This window comes from Echinococcus granulosus, assembly GCF_000524195.1.
Source record: "Echinococcus granulosus chromosome Unknown EG_S00051, whole genome shotgun sequence".
NCBI classification, from domain to species: Eukaryota; Metazoa; Platyhelminthes; class Cestoda; order Cyclophyllidea; family Taeniidae; genus Echinococcus; species Echinococcus granulosus.
In genome coordinates this window covers 169,313-191,226 of record NW_020170431.1, presented here as the reverse complement: position 1 = coordinate 191,226, position 21,914 = coordinate 169,313, and the positions used below count along the sequence as shown (strand labels likewise).

The window sequence follows — 21,914 nt, the reverse complement described above, 5'->3', positions numbered from 1 at the left end:
CTTCATTTCTTTCCTGGCATGAAAAACTGACCTAGGAATTTGGGCATTTGGAAGTGCTTAAAGTGGGGTCATTGAAGGGAGAGGGATTCGTGCAACAATCGGTTGGAACTGAAGTCCTTCAACCAACTACCTAGCGGTAGAGCCCTCTACAACCATAGATTTGGTCAATTAAGCAGATAAAGTAGACTTTTCAAGCATATTTTCACAAGAATAAAAAGCCAAACTCAATCTTCAGGCAGTGGCCGGAGAGGAGGAGAAGACACTTCTGGAGCTGCACGGCTACTGGAAGCAGTTCAAATGAAAAAGACCCATCAAATTTAGAGATAAATCGTATCACATCCTAAGGCTGGGCATAGAGACGGACTATTGCGTGATACACATACATTGGGGGGCAATTTTGTGCACAAGAAAAATGACAGAAAAATGATTTATCGGGATGGAACTCGAATCGCAAGCGGACGGTCTCACCAATGCAGTAAATAACTCCGATATGTGAGGACTAGGCGAGATAGAGAGGGAGACTTAAAGTATTGCACCTACCGTTGACATTACAACTTTCCAGTGAGCAGGGTCGCTGTTGGAATGGATCTGTGTAGGGATGGGGACACTGAAAGAGGAGAGAGTAGGAACTCATCTGCGGAGATGGATAGGCCAGGCCCTGGTAACCTACGTCCCCCAGACTCATGTTTGGTGTGCAGTAGCTCGGAGGTGTCATAACTCCCATAAATCCACCCATTTGAGTAGAGCCGAAGTAGCCCTCATAGGCTATGTAAGGACTTGATGGTACATATCCAAAACTGGGTATAGGTGGATTGGGATAAACAGGAGAGTAGACTGTGCTCCTCGGAGCACTGGAATTAGATCCTTCCCCACTCCGTATTGCCGAGGCAGTAATCAAAACGTCTAACTGAGAGTCCGATGGTAATGGGCTCTTTGAATCAACTACTGCTTCATCTGGCGGTTTACCCGCCTTAGCAGTTAAGCAAGTTGAGTCTGAATGGCTCCTGACAAGGCAACTAAGATTGCTGTTTGCGTTCTCCACCGGTGGTTGCAAGTCAACACTGTCATAGCTGTCATACTTAACCTCTGTGTGTTTTGTCTTCGCTTTCCTCTTGGAATCTGGTGTATCACCTTTGCGAAAGTGGCTTTTCATGCAGCTAAGCATTGGAGAGGGATTAGAAACGCCAGACTCTTTTAATTTTGACGGATTACGCCCCGAAAGGGAGGCTGTTTTGAGGGTTCGGACAAGGACATTCGACTCCGGACGTGGAGACTCACTCCGAAGGCCCTGAAAACGGCTTCTGCTCTGTAGCGAACAGCCGTCGTCGGTGCAGGAGACGTGATCACGCACCGTGGAAGCCTCATAGTCCTCACCTTCTGAGTCCGAATTCTCACCAAATCGTGTGCTGCCTTCAAGCACCTTATGGGGCAGGGTACCAACAAGTGAGGGTTTAAAACAATTCAAGGATGACATGGACAAGTGCGCGGAGGGGGAGAGATGTGGAAGGCGAATGAAACCTTGAAGAGATTTAAGGAGTGCTGGGATAGCGTGCACGCGACGAACCACTCAGAGGCTAGCCGCATGCTTATTGGCCAAGATAAGCTGATGGGAGTGGACGGTGGCAAGCAATTGGCTGGTGATAACAAACAGTTGTGTTGCCTGTCAGTGGATCCCTTTCTGGGGATCTTAATCAAGAGTGGATGCTTCAACCGGGTTGGTGTCAACATTCCGTAAGTTTAAACGTCTCTTACCTGGTTTGATTATTTACTTAAAAAAGTCTCTTTCGTATATTCCCTCGGTAACAGTGGATTTATGGTTTGAGGTGGGAACGTAACAATATTTTCTATTTGCTGTAGGACCTTAACTGTTTTTGTAACGAAAAAAAGACAAAAAATGGGACTCATTAGGATGCCAGTAACGTCATGAGAAATAAATTACGAAATAGGGTACCAAATTTACAATTAAAATTTTTCAGCAACCTACAGAACGATCAATCCGGAGCAAAGTAGTTAATTTTGGAATCTAGACCTTAAGCAAAAGGGAAGGACAAATACCTTGGTCAAAAAATAGCAAGATTTTCAAGCCTGTGAATAGACTAAAGACCCAAAGCCTATCGATAGTCAACGGATAAAGGGCTAGAATACATTTTAGTGCGATAAACCGGATAGGAAAATGGTGTTCGTGTTTCTAGACAAGATTACATGCACAAAAAAGGAGCATCAAGAACAGCTGCTCGGGCAAATCAACTCCCTGTTCCCGGACCTCTCTGCCCCAGCCTCCCTCACACAGGCGAAATAATCTGTGCATATTATGCCTACTACCCAGCAAAAAATGAATATTATAGTAGGCGAAGCAGAATATCCAGATAGTAATCAGGCAGTGCGTGGCTTACTTGACATTGCCATCACACGAAATGAGAGAAGGTGATCAAATTATCCTGAAAATAGTAGAAAATACGTCATTAGTAAGGAATTTAGTCCTTGAAAATCTATGAAGTGGGCAAAAATAAATGCCCATTTTGTTGCAGAGGGTGCATTTTTTTAGTGACAGCAAAATTCCCACAAAAATAGCTGCTGTAATAAATATGGGCATACAATTCAACGCTGTTGGCTACTGGAACCAAAATATTGCAGTAAAATAAACGTAGTTAAAATTGCCAGCGGTCTTTTTCCCAGATGTGGGAAGGGGATAATTTCCAAAACGGTAGACTTTAAACATATAAAATATCAGATAATAAGAACAGGATTGCCTTGAAATAAGTAAGAGGCTATAAGCAAGGCAAGCCAAACAATTTAACAAAAAGAGGGTTTACGTAATCGTATTCTACTTATTGAAGTTTTGTTCAACGATAAATATTAAACAAAAGTGAAATCAAACATAAGATAACAGTGCATCAAAAGGGAACCGAGACCCATTTTAGAAACACATCATTTGTTTTTGGAAAGCGATTACTATTTGTCACAAATGTGAAACAATGAACGGGCAATAAGGACCTAGGGATTTGTACTAAGTATTCAAAAAGAGAGTTAGGACAACATACAAATAGAGCACCGTTGGCTAGGTTCAGGGAAAAGTTCGGGTTAAATAAGTAGCCGAGCAACAAAAAAGGCCGGAAAAACATGGGCTTCGACAATTTGGATCTGGACATGGTTAATGGACTTAAGAGGCACATAAGAAGTCGATAAATTTCATTGCGCTGCTTGCACAACTTAGTGTCAAGACAGTTGTGCAGAACAGGAGAAAACTACCTCAAATAGTAAAGTCTGGCTGAGACTTCAATAACACAACAAGATCGGATTTTCGCCAAATTTAGTAAATATTTTTACAACCAGAATTCGTGTGTTGCGGTATTGTTGTGGTAAAGCAGAACAAACATTCAACCTTGAAACATACGGACACAAGGCTTTTTAAAAACCATGAAAAGTTTCGATAAATCAGACAAAAACATTTAATTTAAAAAGTAGCCAGAATGTGTTCTCACGCTGCCCTCTGATTTTGGGTAAGTCTCTTAGATGACATAAATATTTAGATAAATACAAAAGTATGCAAAAAATGCCAGTATTCGTAAGTAAATCACAAAAAATGGTTTCTGTTGCCACCTATTTTGCTTTGACTTGCGTGAAATGCAAAGCGCTTGCCAGAAAATTCGTCTTTATTTCACCGTTTAATGCCAAGAAAGTGCATATAATTCATTGCGCGCTTTTGACAAAATAATCCATTATAGCTGACTATCTAAGAAGTAAGTTTTATGAAACGAGAACCCTTTTTGCTACTCGGGCATTGAAGTGAGTAGTGATGCATTTTGCTTGGATGATTATTATCTTGTAAATTGAAAGTGTATTTACAAAGAGCTTAAGTTTTTGGATGTCTTTGGTTCCCACCTCAACTCGCACACAGCTTTCCTAAACTTACAAAAAACTAAATTATTATGGAAGAAATCATATGGCAGCGCCTGGAGCTCTTCCCGAATAGAAGACGTGAATTTAGGGCTCCAAGACTTCTCTGAAGGTGGTAGAAGGCATAATATTTCAACAGAGTGTACATATTTGACATACAGTAGGGCTTAGAGCTACTGACGTGGCCCAAACGTCAGCCCACACTCCAAGTTTACAATGATAGAGATCCTAAATGCCCCCCATACTAAGACCGAATCAAGCAAACAACTATCGTGTTGCATAAGAAGGAATCTGTACTGCTGACGTAGTAAATGTATGGGGGCTACTGACATGGTCCATAGGAGATGTCGCTATATGGTTGTACAAAGACAGCGTCTTGAGTGCCCTAGAAAGCCAAATGATGAGTTGAACAAAGAACTCAAACATGACAATATGCCACTCGCATACAGGAAAGTTGAGAGGGTACCATCTTGTCCCGGGGCACATGCCACTGAATGGAAGTTCTGCCTGCAAAAATCATTATGTCCCTCACAATTTGATGTGCAATTAAAGAAGATTTGTTATTATTATGTTTTAATTTATATTCCAGTGCATTTTTAATACAAACAACTAAGTTCTGACGGTAATGAGATGCGTTTGGCGTCTATGCCGGATTTTCAATAAGGCCCTTATATAAGAAATTGTTTAAGATTTCACTGAAATCCGCATTTACTATAGTTGTTGGAACCTACCTCTTTTAATTAGATTAATTTTGGTCTAGGCGGTTTTGGGGGAATAGTGCCATTTAATATAAACATTCGTCTTCACGATCAAAGCATCATCCTAATACCGACAGTGAGTCGACAATGAAAGCTGTTGGAGCTTCCTGAGACTTCTCTGGAGACGAAAGAAGGCGTAATACCAGGGCGGAACATGGATATTCAACATGCAGTAGGGCTTGAGACTACTGGTATGGCCTGTAGGCCAAGACACAAAGTGCCCTTTACCAAAACCGAGAGTTAGACAAACAACAAAAGTATTACATATCTCTTGGTTAACCTCCCACGTAAATCATCACCACGTAATTAGTGCTGTAGGAAAGTGCCTGTCATCCAATTGTGCCAGCCACTAAATGTCATTGCAGGTGAAGAGATGCTTGACAGCAAAGTCACCAATTCCTCTTGCAATTCAACTTCATCTGCAGTTCCGCCCTAAAGGGAAAATGAATTTGGGGACGAGGGAATGTGTCTACCGTCGGCCGTGTCCACAGGTAGTTGTAGAAACACTCGCCTAAAAGCAGATTTATGTAAGAGGGGGCGGGATTTAACACATTATATGGGAATAGGATTCCGCTTCCAATCCTTCTTACCAATATGTACTTATTTCAGGTCTGACCAGCCACATATCTATCTAAGATCTTCCCAGCTGGTAAAATAGTGGAGAAAGTATCACGGGTTCCCTGTATCGGTATCTTCATACAGGTACAATAGGCGCTTCAAAAGGAAAATTTCCCAGATAGTTTATGACTAGCGTCGCTCCAGCTGTTAATAGCTACCTGCAAAATATAAAATTGGTATAGCTACCAAAGGTAGATGACATACTGGAAATTACGTAGGTTTCGTTACCGGTTTACCCATTGGTAGCGCGTGTGCTTCTTCCGCCTTGTTAAGGTTTATCACCCAGTAGTGGAAATCAGTTTGGATTCCTGTTAATTTCGACTCCGCGTATCGATGCCACCATTGTAGAAATCGAGACTTCCTTGAGGACGAAAAAAGCCGCAATACTTCTACAGAATATGTGTTGTAGACGTATAACAGGGCTTGGGGCTACTAGCATGGTCTAAAGGCCAGCCCACCCAGTGTAGGTACAAAGGCCAAGACACAAAGTGGTCCTTTATCAAAACTGAGAGGTACGCAAACAACCAACCTTATTACAGTGATAACAAAGATGGTAAAATTATCGTTTCCCTTACTGTAGATGCGAAGTCCTTTTAAAGAGAAATTTCTTATATTATGCTCTGATTCATGCGAAATTAAAATATATGCTAAGTAAAATTAGGTATTGGGTTATCGCTTGACTTCCGAAGGGGAGAAAACGAAAACAAGGGTGTTAGTGGACAGCCCCCCGGGACTCCCTGAAAACGAAAGAAGACAAGATACTCGGGCAGAATATATATTCAGCGCAGAGAAGGCGCCTGGGCTATTGGCATGGCCCAAAAGGCTAGCCCACCCAGCGAGGTACAAGGGGCCTAATTCAAAGTACAAAAGTGGCGCCTCACTAGAACCGAGGGATAAACCACTGTCGTATTACAGGACAAGTTCTTAGACTAGTCCCTAAGTCTACGTGCTAAAATATAATATTACCATTCAAATCAATTTAGGCCATATATGTTAGCAAACGTAATGTTTTGATAGTCTGTCTAACTCTGCGTTTAATCACACGGGCACTTAAGGCACCTCAGGATGTATTTCCGCTCGGTCGCAGGGACTACGAGCAAAGAGATATGCCACAGTTCTTTCTCGCGTCTGCAATATATTTTTTAACATAACATAATGACTCTTAAAATTCAAACAATTACCGAAGTCCCGAAAGCTACCAAAGTGAATTTCTCCAAGTCAATGCAAAATATGTGAGGCAAATATATATATGGGGTGCAAAAAAGTTTGGTAGCAAAACCGTACTTCTTTAAAACAACATTGTGTTTTTAAAAACCAGACATAATTGCTCACTTGTTGATATCAGTTACCATAGGAGAGCACGAAAGTTTTTCTGTTAATGCAACTTAAAATAATTAGTTTTAAGGTCAATAAAACTTACAAAATCAGGATTTTTTTAAACAAACACTTTTTTGTTTCAAAGCAAAGCGAATAAGCATTTGTTGCCAGAAAGACGAAAGGCCTACATATTAGTTTACGATTATTTTGTTTTAACAGATCAAAAAAAGCGGGACAGATTCGAATGGTCTTGGGTGCAGTTTGCTACACATGTCCATAACCGACACAACCAAGAAAATAATTCAAGCGTCTCTAGCTGCTTTCGATGAGGCAAATGTATATGATGACATTATCTCGTATGTTCTACAAAAGCATGCACTAGAATTGAGCTTTAGTAAGTGCTTATATTTTATTGCGAAAAGCAGTTTCTGATCCGGATATACGGTACAATATTATGAATCAAAGAGCAGCTACCGCTCTTGAAGAACTTGGAGTGGTTGATGACTTGGTGGAAATTATGAAAGGAGTTGGTTTATCGGACCTTCTAAGCAGTCTGCAAGATGAGAAGAATAAATTACAGCAAAAACAAGTGCAGCTTTCAGAACAGTTAAATGCACTGACAAAAGATCTAGTTGACTTGCAGATATCGTAGGCTTCTTTTACGTAGGTAATCGTTTGATAGTGCTTTTGGACAGATGGAATTCAAAGTTGACTCTTTGCAAAATAATTTTTCTCTACCCCTAAAACGACCTGAGGATGTGGTTCCGGACACGTGAGTGATCGTCTTAGTCAAATTTTTTAACACATATGTAATTGTCATGCTTAAATTCCTCCTTGTTCAAATTTTATAGATCCCCTGAACCTCCAATCGCAGCTATCATTAAATCGTGGCGTTCAGTTCAACCAAACGAGCTCACCCTTGGGATGTGTGTTTCTTCTGTGATTCTCTTCAATTTTTTTCTTTTATCCTTTTGTTGTTTTGAGTTTCGCTACTTTAGACGGGGATCAGTTGGGCAGGTCGTGCTTGTCCGACTCTCCGAAGGGGTGTGGTCTCTTGGTGTGATTACCCAGCTGCTATATCGAGAAGAACCCCTTTCCTTGATCGACTTAAATCAGCATGTCAACAACGGTGGCTCAAAAATCTCCTCCGAACGCTACCGCTCAGATGCGAAATCGGATGGAAACATTCGGTATCTAGTGAATGTGGAGTACCCGTCTCAGCGACAGTTTTGCGATGTTGTTGACCAGTCAAAGCTTGCCCTGTCATTGTCCTCTGAAGCTCTAATGCAAAAATATCCTGTCGGCGCTCGTGTTGTCGGTACGTCGGAGTCGATAGCTCTTACTCTCTTTTTAAGCCCTTTATCAGGATGCAAACGGTGTGTCTGCTTACTACTCCGGGATTGTTGGTGAGCCGCCAAATTCCTACAACAATTACCGGTGAGTAGCTTTACCAGTTTTAATCTCTCTTAGGTACCTTATATTTTTTGACGATGGTTATGCCTACTACGCGCAATCAGACTGCATTTTCAGGGTCTTCGCCCAATGTAGGTCTCTCGCTTGTTGAATTTTTCTCTCCTTTAAAGCGAAGGAAAATTGGAAATTGGTTAATCCGGAAATACAGGAATTTATCAAACGCTATTTGGCCCAGTTCCCCCAGGTATTTCGTTTTTATATCAAATTATTATGTATACTCTTGCTTCATCTTATCACCGAATCTACTTATGGTCGTTAAGTATGCCAATCACCCATTTTCAACCCGTCTTGTGGCGGTGCCACAAAAAACAAGACAGCACATGGCATACTCACGGATGCTAGGCTCCAATGCATGCGGTCGGATTAATTTTTTTCGTTTAACTGTCAGCGGGACTAGGCGATTATATAGCGACAATTACTGGTCTGAACTACAGGACAAGATTTCGGCACGTGTAGAGCCACTTTCAACTTGAAATATGGTGAATTTGGCGTAGTTTCCTCCTGCCTTTGTGTATATGCAGTTACCGCTTAGTTGCGATTTCGACCATCCCAGAAAAATACAACTTAAATGAGTTTTCAGCCCATTTTTTGAATTGTTCATTAGCGTCCGATGGTGAAATTGAGCGTGGACCAAACGATTCAGGCCGAGTTAAATGGAAATTGGTTGCAGGCCACGGTTGTTCAGGTGGACTACAGTCTCGTTCTCCTGCGATTCCCGAGTGGAAATGTGGAGTGGATTTATCGTGGGTCAAGGCGTCTGGGTCCGCTATCAAACAAGCCTGTAAGATACTCCCAAGAGACTCTCGAATATTATACCGAGTTTATTTGAGTGTGGCATGCTGTGCAGAGCTTTTTTACGCTAAGCTTTGTTGACACCTGAAAGGTGAGGCTCTCAACCCTCCTCTTTCATCTTTCCTGCTAGTATCATCTGAAGCTTCTCATCTGATCGAACAATTGTATCGGTCGTGGTGAGTGTTCAACAGCAGATGGTCCAACAGTGTCATTACATTCCCTGTTGGTGGAGCAGCATACACTATCGTGGGATGGTTGAGCGGACGACCATCTCTCACTGTTTCACAAGTTTGATATAACTTGGTGGAAACGAATGTGAAAATTCAATATAATATAAAGCTGGGACGTCCGATTCTTGCCATAATTCGCTCTTGCTTGAGGACAGGGTGGAGGTAGACTTCCTCCTGAAGTGTATCAGTTCGCTGGAGTGGTTTTCGACAAATTCCGTGTGGTGTCGTCACCACCGTATGCTTCTTGTACAGTTGATCGCCTTAGGAGCAAAATGGCATCGTTAAATTTAATCGTCACGAAGTTGTGCTCACGTTTACCGACGAGAATTCCGTTTTTTTTTTAAAGTCATGTTTGTTTGTAAAATTTGAAAACATTCTGGCGGTATTTTTGATGCATTAACTAGCTAACGAACACCCCTCTGTGTACCTTTTGCGAATTAACATGCAATCATGCATGCGTCATCACAGTACGCGCCGCACATATCCATCAGTGATAAATTTACTTAAATTTTGTATTTCTGAGCTGTTTACAGTTCATCTACCACTCTTGTTTGCAATAGCCACATCTGCCCGATATTTGAATAGACTCGAAATAAGCGCGAATGATCTTTCTTCCCTCTATTTGCCGCTGATTTGGCTGAAACGGTTGGGGCTTGCTGAGTTTGGCATTCTTTCCTTTTTTCCATGGATCTAACCAGAGTACGTGCAATTTCTAGAGCACAAATGGAAGCCAATCCGTGGAAGTTGACTACGTTTCAGTCCAGACACGTGAGTTCTGCTTTTCCGCTTCTTTAGCTATTTGCATTTTGGGGTCAACCTCCACAGACTTGGGCCATTCGATCCCCCAATCGTAAATAGCCTCTCTCAAGGTCGATGTGACCTTCCACGTCTGACACTTTAATTAAGCTTGCAAATGCGCGCTCGTTTTGTGTGCAGAGCGGATTCGGTCCGGTGATGTTTACAGGATTTTCTTGAATAAAAAAGTGGGTTTGCTGCTTCGATTGTACGCATATTCGATGCTATCAAATTACTAATTGATGATAGTTGGACAGCTGTCCTTGTGTGGTATTTCTTTAAGGCCAGGACTTTCTCGTTTATCGATAGTTAGTGGTGAGAACACTTAAATAACTTCTTGATTGGTCATCTGGAAGTTATTTGCAGTGCTCAAAATAGGCGTTTAAGTAGCAGGATTAAAGTCATTTCCTAAATTGTCGGTGGTGTTGAAGTATGTGTCCGCGCGCTCGGTGCCGATATGTCTCAACTCCTCTTGTTAGGAATTAAATTTTGTTTTCGCTAGGAGATGCAATATTTTACGTCGCTATGAATATTAATTTACAATCTGTGAAAGTTTTGGTGGGGTTTTTTGGAATAGCATTAATCCTACCCGTAGTGTTTTCAAGACCTCGACTAATGTAGCTTTCTAGGCTGCGCATCTCTCTAATGTGTTAAACTATCATGATTGGGGCCTTAAGGCGACTCTCCTTTAAAGGTGGCCTCATATTTTTTTGTATTTAAAGCGAAATGTTGTACTGCATGAGAATAGAAGAAGCGTGGAAGACTGTACTGGTTCTCATTCTGAGTAGTGTGATGTCGCCCTGAATTTCGCCAGACATCCTGGATAATCATGACACAGCACTCCATTGAAATTCTTTTTTATCAAATATTTCTACAAACATGATTTTCCAGATGGGATTCCGTTGATCTAACCGTTTAGACCAGTTACATTTATAAACCGAACACTATGGTACACCTTGCCCTCTAAGGATTTTGAGTTTAAGAAAAAGGCTTTTAAATACATCCCGAAGTTTTGTGGCACCATCCCGTTATTTGTAGAATAAAGAGTGTTACTGTTTTTTAGTGAGTTATGTAAGGTCCAGGTTTTACATATTTTGAGAAAAAAATGGGTGGTCCCACCATTGGTGCTAAAATTGGAGCAATACACTGCTTCATCTTCTTTGATTGGTGTGGAAATATGCATCATTTATGGATTTAGTATTCACAAAAATGAGTATTAAAAGCGGATGCATATTGTGGTGATTTTTCTTTATATAGAAATCAAGAAAACGGTTGTTGGGGTTTCTTGCGTCATTAGGTTAATGCCCTCGCAAAAAATATATCAGAGGGCCCAAAGAAGCGCAGTACAAGTAAATAATCCACCAAGATATTTATGTGGAAAGAAGGCTGCAGTTCTGAGTGGTTCTCCATTTAATCTACATAAGGCTGAGGGCTAAAGCAAAGTAACTTCATGTACAAAGCATTATTTCTCGTTTTTTCCTCCACCGCAGATCTGGTAGGTGAGCATGGCTCGCATCAGAAAACGCGCAAATCTGCTACCGGTCGTGGAGCGGGTCGGAAGCCCCTAGTGAGTGTAGCTAGCGTGGCACACGATACCGATGGCACTGTCGCCACCACAATACCTCCCTCGTTGCAGGAGGCTGAGGAGACGGGTCGCGTTCAGCCCTACCTTGACAGTTTTATTCAGTCTATTCGCGTTAAACCTTATGGTGAGTTGTACTCTTCCACTTTTTTTTTCTTCCCTCTACTCTAGGATGCCTAGTTGACTATGGGTCTTGAACTTTGACACAAGAAAACTGTTTTTCATCATACGTATTATTGTGGAAATACTTCCTGTTTTGCTAGTTTATATGCTCTTCCATAATTATAGTGAAGTAAATCCGTACTCATTCCAACCCCAGTACATCAATAGTTCAAATAATAAGAGGCATGCTTAAGAGGAATTCTTCTTAATCGTATACCTGCATGAAAGTATTCCTGTTTTTTCCCCTTTTCAAGCATGAATAGTTAAAGGGCACCATTATTGAGTGAATTTTCCTCTCGCGACTTACGCGGTCTACGTTTTGGGCTTCTTTCATATGATCCAGCCTTGTTGGTTGGTAAATTTGGTTGAACCGTGCTGCCGATTCACAGGTCGTTTGTATTTTTGGTTTTTATTCATTCCGATCAGGATAAAACGATGCAAAAGTTGAAAGTGTAGAGACAGTTTCTTTTCTTCCAGGCAACAAATCACGCTTTTGTAACCTTTCTCCCGAAGCGCATAAGTACCAGATGATCAAAAAAAGGTTTTCGTGGTTTTCGGCACAGCTGATTGCTATGATTTCTTGTAACTTTGAGGACCTGTAACATGTATGTGATCGTTTATATGCATGAATTATCAAGCAATGGATATGTGTCAATCTTTCGATACTGTTGATTGCACTGTCTTCCATTTGCATCTTATTCCGATACGTCATGCCATAAAATGTCGGTTGTACCGGGCTTAGCTCGGTTCCGAAGTTGTAGAAGCTCCTCGACAATGTGTATAGCGTTTGGCGAAAGCATAGTGGCTTAAAGGACCGCACAGAAACGGTTCAAAAATGTGATTTCTGGTGACGAATTACTCCAAGGGAGGAGCATTGCACTGAGGAATTATTTTTTTTATCATGATGATTAAGTAATCGCATATGGAATGTAACTGAAGCAATTGAGGCTTGCTGTGTTGGTGGCTTGATGTGAGTGATGGTGAGGCCACAGGTTCACGTCCACATTTCCTTTGGAAAGGGAGTGTCGTGGTTGAATCTGGTGTCACAAAGGACAGACTATCAGCTTGATCGGCTGTCGATTTCATACTTATCACCTCTTCTCAATTTTGTGTTGCGATTCTCGTTAAATGAACAGACATATCACTGGTTGGCTACCACCAAATGGTCCAATCACTACTTTAATTTTCTAAGACAGGCACCATTTCTTCCTCACAGTACTTTTTTGTATAAGGTTTACCGTAAACGGGATTGTTCAGTATTTGATTTTCTTGCTCCAGACCAATCACTCACGAGTGGTTATCACTTTTTCTTGGTGTTGGGCAGATAATCACATGCAGAGTAGCTTAAACTATTGGGAAACGGAGGTGGCTAGTACCAGGCTCTTCGTTTTTGGAGACAAAGTCGCTTCTAAAAATGAAATTGGCAGACTTGTGTCTTGGAGGTTTTTTTGGCTATGAAATCTCAAACGCTCTCTTTCCGATTCCACTTTATTTTCTCATCACCATACGATTGGAAGGCTTGACTTGAAGCTATTTCATTCCCAGGATTAGGTGCATTGATGTGAGGTACCTCTAGGTTCCTTATTTGGTCGATTTGTTTCAATTTATGCGGGATTTTTTTGGGGCAATACAAGATATAAAACCCCGTTGAAAATGAAGACTTATAAGCCCAGTTGGAGCTCGTGTGTTCCTTTTTTTTAACTTTGAGGGTTGTGATCGTCTGCCAGTGCTCTTTGCTCTTTCATCGGTCTAGCCATATCAATGTCCGCTGTCATCAACACATGGAGCCGTCGGCGTCGATGTGTCTTGGTTCACATTCAGTCGGTGCTCACAGGTCAAAGCACGTAAAGCTTCAGCGCTCCTGGGTTCACATTGTTATCTGTCGCACACGTCAAAAACCTACTTATTTTCTATGAAAGGATCTCTCCTCCGAATGAAACACAAGTGTCCCCAGAGCTACTCATAAATGCAAAGGTCAGCAATTGGAAGTGCTCTTGAATAAGGCTGAGATTTTTCTCTTTTGTTGGTAATTGGTGGGAAGTATTTGCCATAGGATTGCGTTCCGCTTAACTTATTCCTGCTTTTGCGAAAAAATCTTTTTGCCCTACATCTTTGATTTTTTGTTTTAACGTACCTCTCATATTTTCATACTTTTCCCTTAAGGAATGTTTTTTGAGACTGACAAAAGTTTAGCAATTTTTTACTCTGACCTCACTTTTCTGTATTAGCGCGCTTACTTTTGGAGTCGGTTTGCTTTGCCACATCATCTCACCTTTTAAGGGGCTTCAGCCTCCCCTCCTCTGACATTGGTGAGAGTGGGCACCAGCAAATCTTCCACCTTCACTGTCCCTTCGTTTTGTGAATCGAGCCTGGACCTATTCCTCCATTTTTCGTCATCTTGACACGCGATGCGAGTTTGGCCTTTGTTTCACTACTGCGGCCACTTTCATGTTTTTTAATCCACTCAAAGACAACCTGATAAGGGAGGCTCCTATCTGCATACCGACCAATTTATCCTCTTTGCAAGTCCCCCTCCTTCGGGCAAATTGCGTACTAATTTCCTAATTAACTTCGCCACTTATTGGCCAGTGTTGTGATGATTTGCGGCCCGCTTTTTGAGCAGAAGTGCTTTCGCCCTTTTCAATAAAATTCCTATGCAACGGCTATTTATAAATGATACATTATTCTAATGTAATCGTAAAAATCTGCTTGTTGTTCGAGAACTGTGGGTAAATCATCCTCCTGGTACAGCCAGACAAGCAAATACCTAAAATACACTTGTTTAATAGCTTTCCTGTGTCTGTTTGCTCTTGTCAAACGAAACAGTCAACAGGAAATCAAAATTCCACTTTACTGACGAAGTACCATTGGTACTGTTTACCCCTTTTAAGTAGGTCCGTCTAGCGCCTCTGTTACTCAATACTTCTCGCATTCTAGTTGACCACAAGTGCGTCGCTGGTTGCCTAAAATCTGCCATCGTGTTGGACGATCCTTCATCAGGCCATCGGTCGGAGTCGCCCTTCGACTATAGGGGTTTGAATCCCCTTGAAATCCCTCTACGTGCTGGATGGCTCCGGATTTACATCAAAGCTACACCGGCGGCAGAGGGACGCGATGTCATTGCCTACGTAGCACCTTGTGGCCGACACATACGCAGCTTCTCGGAGCTGGACCACTTTTTGCATCAGACTGGCAGCCAGCTAACCTCCGATCTCTTCTGCTTTGACAAAGAGATCAAAATTAATGAGGAGTTTCGTTGTGAAAAGGTCTGTTGTCTCCGATTTTTTAAATCTATCTAGTCATGTTTTCTAGCAGTAGAGAGCCGTTTGTACCCAACAATTCTTTGGTTTTAGGCCTTCATAAGGATTGCAGATCTCTCCTACGGGAAAGAGAATGTCCCTGTGCCTTGTGTAAACAGCGTTGACAACGAGTCGCCGTGTTTCATCGACTACATTCCCAATCGTAAACCAGTTGGCAAAGTGAATATTAATGAGGACCCCGATTTCCTTGTCTGCTGCGATTGCACGGACAATTGTCGTGACCGGACAAAGTGTGCCTGTCAGCAACTCACCAGTGAGTTTGCTCCACTATGTGTGATAAAGTACTCCATTTTTTAATTACTTTTCATTAAAGAATCTCCAACGCTCTCTGAAGGCCTTAATGAAAACGTTTTTACGTCCTGGTTTATGCTTTAAATAAGCGCAAAGTTTGATTCAACTTGAATGTTACCCGTTATTAGTTATGGTAAGGAAAACAGTGCGTGTTTCCATTTCGTCACCTGCGGCCTTTCAACGCTCAAAGCGTACCCACCGAAGTGTCAAGTGTGGCCCCTGAGGCTGCTATTTGTCGGCCAGCATGTTCTAGATGTGCCTTGTTTATTAATTGTTGTGTTTTTGCACGGTTTGTATCTTTTTGCAATTCATTACAATGAAGAGACAAAACAAAGAAGTAAATTTTCTAGTGGCAGTACTAGACTTGCTATAACTTACGAAAGCCCTTTGTTTGCGCGCGTCTTATTGTAAATCTTGGGCACGAGTCATTCAATGGGTGCAGTAATTTCCATTTCTCCTGTTATTTCGGAGCCACGTCATGTCCGTTTAGCCCAGTGAAAGTGACCCAAACTAGCCTGCCTCTTGGACCAGGTTTAACTCATTTTCAAAGCTGAAAAAGCTAGTTTCTCGAAAAATGGGTCAGAAACGTAATTTGGTAATGGATCACCCAGAGACGGGTGCACAATTTCGCAGTGGGTGGCCCCGTTCTTGATCGTGATCCAGTGGAAAGTATCTTGTCAAGAATTTTCAGTCTTTGTTGAATTTGTTAAATGAAACCTGCGTTGAGAATAAGCCTGTTTATCATTCAAGTCACATGATTTTGTAGACCTCGATCCAGAATACTGAGACTAAGTCGCTTTAATATCCTTTTTAGTGTAGTAAAATAGTAAAGTTTGTACGCATCTTGAGCACCACTTTTGAATGCAACTTCTCATTTCATTCTCTCAACGTTGAGAATTACTGGAATTCCCATCTACACCGTAGAACTGCCATTACTTTTGCATGGGTTGAGACGGGAGGTCGGTTCGCCTCCTGAAAAAGCAACCCACCTCCATCGACACATTCAAACAATTTTTTGGTTCTATATACCATTCAAAATGAAGGGTGTATCTATACTTTTGGATCAAAATAAGGATCCAAAAGTCATTTTTTATTTACCTGATAGATCTAAGCCTGGGGATAAGTTTGCCTTGTGTTCGTTTTCCAAAAGTTAAGTATCCTCCTCCAGAACTACCTTTCCTTTATCTCTCTGCAGTATGGTATCAATAACTTATTAATGAGGAAATGAGCTGTTTGATCCATTTGTCGCAGAAGACCGGCATCGTTAAGACTTAAGGAGTCCTTCCTGGACCTGAAGTTTGCTTTGATTATTATTCTCAAATTTAATTTTTTGAGGGAAGACATTTGAAACGGGATATTAATATTATTTCATCTAATTGTTCATCTACTTCGACACAGAGGATTTGCATGTCCCTTTTGGCGCTCCACAAACTCGTAGCAAACAATAGCTACTTTTTCTGCTACATTTCAGTTGAAGCGAGTGCCTTCTCTAGCACAAAGGGCATGGTGGACACCTCTGTGGGCTACCGCTATCGCCGTCTTTCCCAGTTCACCATGGGCGGCATCTACGAGTGCAACTCGCGGTGTAAGTGTGACCGACGCTGCCAAAATCGTGTGGTGCAACAGGGCGTCTGGGTTCGAACTCAAGTCTTCAAAACCAACCGAAAGTGAGTTTCATCGTCTCTACCCTCTCGGGGACTTTTTCGGTAGCGGCTTTTCAAGTCATCGGCAGTAATTTAGTCTGGATGAATTCCTTTTCATCAGGGCAGCACATCAGAAACTTTCATCCTCCAATGCGCTGCAAAACTGTTCTATGAGAAGATTTGAACTTAGAGATGGGGGTTCATCCTCCCTCGTCTTAACGCCAGACAGTTATGTAAATAATTGAAAAGGAAATTAAGTAACAAAAGTGAGGTAGAAGCGGAGGTGGCTGGAGCGAAGTTCTTGCTCCTTGAGGCATAGCACTGCAAAAAAGGTGAATTTTCTGCAATGATGTATCTTATTGAATAGGGGTGGTGGATGGTAAGGGCGGCAATTTAAACAAACCTGTTTGGTGACCTCATAAGTACATCTGGTGCCGTGGGTGCTTACCTGGCATTTCTAGGCGTTGGTGGGAAGGTGTTTCATCGAGTACCTTTCAATTATACGGTAGATCTCTAACGCATATGTTTTCCCTATGGAGTTTAGGATGTTGGTATACTTTTAGAGGGAAGCAAGGTCATATAAAAAGAACTTTGGAGTCTTCAGATGGAGGAGTCAATGTACTTGCATCCAGAATGCGGTTTTCTTAAACCATCTGGTTACATTTTTGGCCCTGGAAACGAGGAGGGGAGTAAAAAATACTCAAGTCTACAATTAAATCCTGATAACGATGGTGTCTGGACAGTATTTAGGTTCGGGAAGTTTCTCATGGTCATTCATTGTAACTTGACACTATAATTATTACAGGCTGTAAACTCATGGACCTGCATTCATTAAGTTACACAGCCTGCATGCTATGTTTACTAATTTGAGCCGAAGGAGACGCCTCAAAAAGATTGTTTTCTGTACATTTGAAATTCTGATGAATTGCACCATTTCCCGATTGCTTGCACTTCTCGGTTAATCCCTTACTCCTGATGCTATTGGCACGCGGTGATCGCTTGTTTCATGCCGCAGCATTACCTTACTGCCGCTCCTTGCGCATCTTCTTCGAAATGCAACCCCACCAACGCATTAGTTCCAGTAAACAATGACCTCAGTGTGCCTAGGGGCTTTCTTTATTCAAATTGCATGGCTGAATCAATCTCGATTGGTGTGATCTTCTTTTCAGGGGCTGGGGTATCCGTGCTTTGAACGCTATTCCAAAGGGCGCCTTCATATGCACCTACGCTGGAGCAATTTACGATGACACGAAGGCAATTGAAGTAGGTTCAAAGTCCACTCAAACTGATGGCAAATGGAAGAAAGGTATAACAACAGAACTAATGCATCTGCTGTTTTGTCCACTCTTTAGGAGGGCTACGACAACGGTGATGAATATCAAGCCGAGTTGGACTACATAGAGACGGTGGAGAAGCACAAAGTAGACTACGAGCCCTATGCAATCGAGCCGGAGGAGTCGTCTGATTTTGATCTACCCTCCTCCAATCCCGGCATCGTTCAACCACACCCTCCGATCTCTTCTCGAACCGCTCGAAAACGTGGTGGCCTTGCACGTCGGAATTCCTCCTCCTCTATTTCCTCCTATTCAGCGTGTTCCAATGTCTCTAAGGTTTGTGAGAAGGTCGGTGGGGAAGCTGACTCCGCTGTGGAGCAAGCTATAACAATACCTCCTGGGAATATAAAAATTTCTCCACCATCGTCATCTGTCGATGAAGGCGAAGAAACGATGGGGATGAGCTCCATTTTGGACCAGGCTCTGGCGTTTGCTAGCTCTTCAACCACCGGCCAAATCCAAAAAGTGGAAGAAAGAGAAGACAAAGGGGAAGGAAGTGGAAATCTTTACGAAACAAAGTTCAATCCAGAGGTCGTTGTTATAAAGAAATGTGATGAATCGCCGAAGGGCATGAAAACTCTCCGGACGCAGGCGATTGCGAACTCGAGTAGTGGAAACAACGGCGACGAGCACTCCGAATTCTCCGACACAAGTCAGGTTAATCAGATCAAGAGTGAGGAACCTAATTTGTTCGCAGAGAATGCAGATGGCGAGTCGCCTTACTCCTACTCCAGTAATCTGGCCCCGACCGACGCAACTGCTGTCGATACTGTGGTACCGATGGATGTAACTACAAGCGCTGGAGATGAAATTAACGAGGAAGGACCTGCCAGGTCACGGGGGCTTTCTGAATTCACCATCTCAGCTCCTGGTCTGACGTCTTTTCAGGGCATCTCCAATCTGGCTGAGATTATGACTTCTGCCTCCTTTGATCGTCTGCCAGTAGTTCAACTGACTAGACTCTCGAAGCAGGAAAAACGTAAGTCTGATTCTCATATGGCTGCTTCTACTTTCCATTTGACGTTACCTTGGACCCAGTTCAGGTCTTCCACGTGATTGATTCGGTTTTAAGTTTGGAACTACCTCTGCAAATTTTGAAAAAACGATAGCAATCCTAAAATCGGCGCTGATTTAATGACAGCACAGATTAACTTGCTGGGCAATGCATAGCTGACACGTTGGCCACCAGGATATCAAGGGATATCTCAGCCACCGGGACGCCAATTCATTTTAAATTCTAATACAACATCAGCTATTTGTTTTCTGCTTTACGTGGATGTCTCACACGTGTGACATGTGTGCTTGGGTAGGGAAACCATGGTGTCACGCATACGTGACGCTGATAACAAATGTTTTAATACCCTTTTTTGACTTGATTTTGGGTGCTTTCTTGCAGGGCTAGCCTCTCCATCTATGGGACAACCTCGACGAGGTACACGAGGTCACCTGTCCGGCCGCTTGTCTGATGCAAAAATGTGGCCACCGTAAGTTTTGTCGGATTTGGTACGTAGGATGGCAGCTAAAATTAGGGCTTTATGTTGCCTATCTCCTTCCCTTATGTTTTTCTTTGTTTCCCATTTTGTGAGATTCCTTTATCATTAATTTGAATCTACACGTCGGGTCGGTAAATATTGCCTTCCCTTTTCCAGTGCAGCTGGAGGGTGTCTCATGCGTAGCCCAAGGTCGTCAGCCCTGGCCATGGCGTACCGTCCGACGGGACCCCGCAAATTGTTGCTCATGGCTAGCCTCAGGAAATCAGCTTCCAATGCTGACATCGCTTGCTCCGCTTCACAATCCACTGGGCCTAAAAGGTGTGTTTCTACATAACCACTTGGCGTAACCGGCTTCTACACGAATAAATTGTTGGATCGTGATTCGCTCGAGGTGTATCATCACACCGTAGGTTACCACGATACATGAGGGCTTAAGCCTACAGGACCTTTGCTGAGTGACAGTTCTCTGTAGTTAGTGTGCCAATTAGTAGAGTTGTTGACCCCCTTCAATTGGTCTTTCTTGCATCTACTAGGTCAAGTTCGGCTGTTGACCTACTGCGGATGAACCAATCTCAGCCTAGGACAGGTAATGTAGACCTAATTGACTTTATTCGTTAATACCTTTGCCTGTTGAGTAAACCTGAGCAGCGAGCTTCTTTGACTACACGATTTACTTGTTGGAGCAGTCGCTAATACAATCAACCAGATATTAGCTTTCCGAAGAAATTTTGCACACCTTCCAGTTGTGCCGTATCGAGTGGCAGATCCCGAATGCAGTTGTTTGGCCCACAGCAAAGTAACAACTCCTATTGGAGAAAGCATAGTTTTCTAGGAATGACGTGTTGCCTGTCTTAGGAGTGTGGACAATGGAAGGCATGACGACAACCAGCTAATGGCACGACCATCGGTTATATCGCCTGAAGTCATTTTGCATCCCAGGTCAGTCGGTCACTCGGCCAGCCAGATGAATGTGCCGACATCTGTGAATGCTTGAGGATGGGACGCAATCGCTTTGCGTCTTCCACCACCCCCCTCCCATTCCCAGTTGATGCAGGTGATTACCAAATGCTTCACCACTTATATTAAACATGGTTGAAGGTTCAGGACACCTTAATCTCGAGTTACTTTAAACAATACCGACGCATGAATCCTCACTGACAGGAATGCAGTCCCCTCCAATGTCTACCCTAACTGGAGTCGTCATTTGAAAGCGTTTTTGAGTGGTGCGTTCGGCCATCGCGCACCACACCTTCACCTACACACCTACGGCGTACACAATAAGTGGGACAAGAAGCTAGTTTCTTCTTTTTAGGTTTGGAAGTAGCCTTGTTTCGATGTACAGAAGTGTTGGGAGACTAGCAGCATGCCCTCATGATAGGTCGCAGCGGACTTGGAAGTTTTCAAATCGCCTTACTTTGCACTCCTATTACTCCACAGGTGAGCGTCGGCCACGGGGCAAGGCACGAGAACATCGTATCCACACAGCCATTGCCTTGACAACAGGTAATGGAAGGGTAGGAGAAAGCACGGAGACCTCTACAGTAGTGGGAGCGTTGACAGCCTTTTCCTCAACATCGGTGTTGGTGCCTTGGGCAAACCGTCGCTTCTACCCGATTGCACAGCCGGATTGGTTGCCGGCTCGTAGCTACTTCGGGGACGAGGAGCCCTTTGTCATGGATGCTAAGAAGATGGGCAATCTGGGGCGCTACTTCAATCACTCCTGTGAGCCAAATGTCTTCGTGCAGAATGTCTTCATCTCCTCGCATGATCCACGTTTCCCTGAGGTCGCTTTCTTCGCCAAGAGGTAAGGCATTTCACGCTGCTTTCCTCCATCCCTTCCATCCCTTTCCTCCCTCACCCAGCCATTGGTGTTTGATTTTGAGTCCTATGAGGATTAAAACCCCTCTTTTTGTCGTCTTCGTTCAGGAATATTGCGGCCGGCGAGGAGTTGACTTGGGACTATGGCTACGTTGTCGATGCTGTGCCCTTCAAAGTGCTCTACTGCTATTGCGGTGAGCCCTCTTGCCGTATTCGACTGCTCTAGAAAACTAATTCCCATCTTCCTCTGCACAGGTGATTTTTACCGCTCCCTTGGATTGTGCATTTCCATCAGAATTTGTATAACTATTTGTAGCATCGTTTTCGAATTAAAACATGTTAAATTAATCAGTCTCTTAGAAGAAAATGAATTGAGCTAAAATAGAAACTT

General features: G+C 42.8%; 1 protein-coding gene across 1 annotated transcript; it reads left to right on the top strand. All coding sequences in view use genetic code 11, as the record gives it.

The window, feature by feature from the left end:
• Positions 1–7,285: 7,285 nt before the first annotated feature.
• Positions 7,286–21,749, top strand: EGR_06122 (Histone-lysine N-methyltransferase eggless; the record flags this gene model as incomplete). The annotated part of the gene is made up of 19 exons (XM_024495371.1): positions 7,286–7,362; positions 7,442–7,516; positions 7,589–7,908; positions 7,946–8,027; positions 8,061–8,134; positions 8,174–8,247; positions 8,668–8,844; positions 9,881–9,935; positions 11,371–11,589; positions 14,562–14,890; positions 14,978–15,197; positions 16,707–16,902; positions 18,048–18,141; positions 18,231–19,191; positions 19,609–19,696; positions 19,862–20,023; positions 20,239–20,291; positions 21,143–21,509; positions 21,632–21,749. 19 exons carry the CDS (start codon positions 7,286–7,288, stop codon positions 21,747–21,749), a joined length of 3,741 nt encoding a protein of 1,246 aa, XP_024350202.1.
• Between the last annotated feature and the right edge of the window lie 165 nt (positions 21,750–21,914).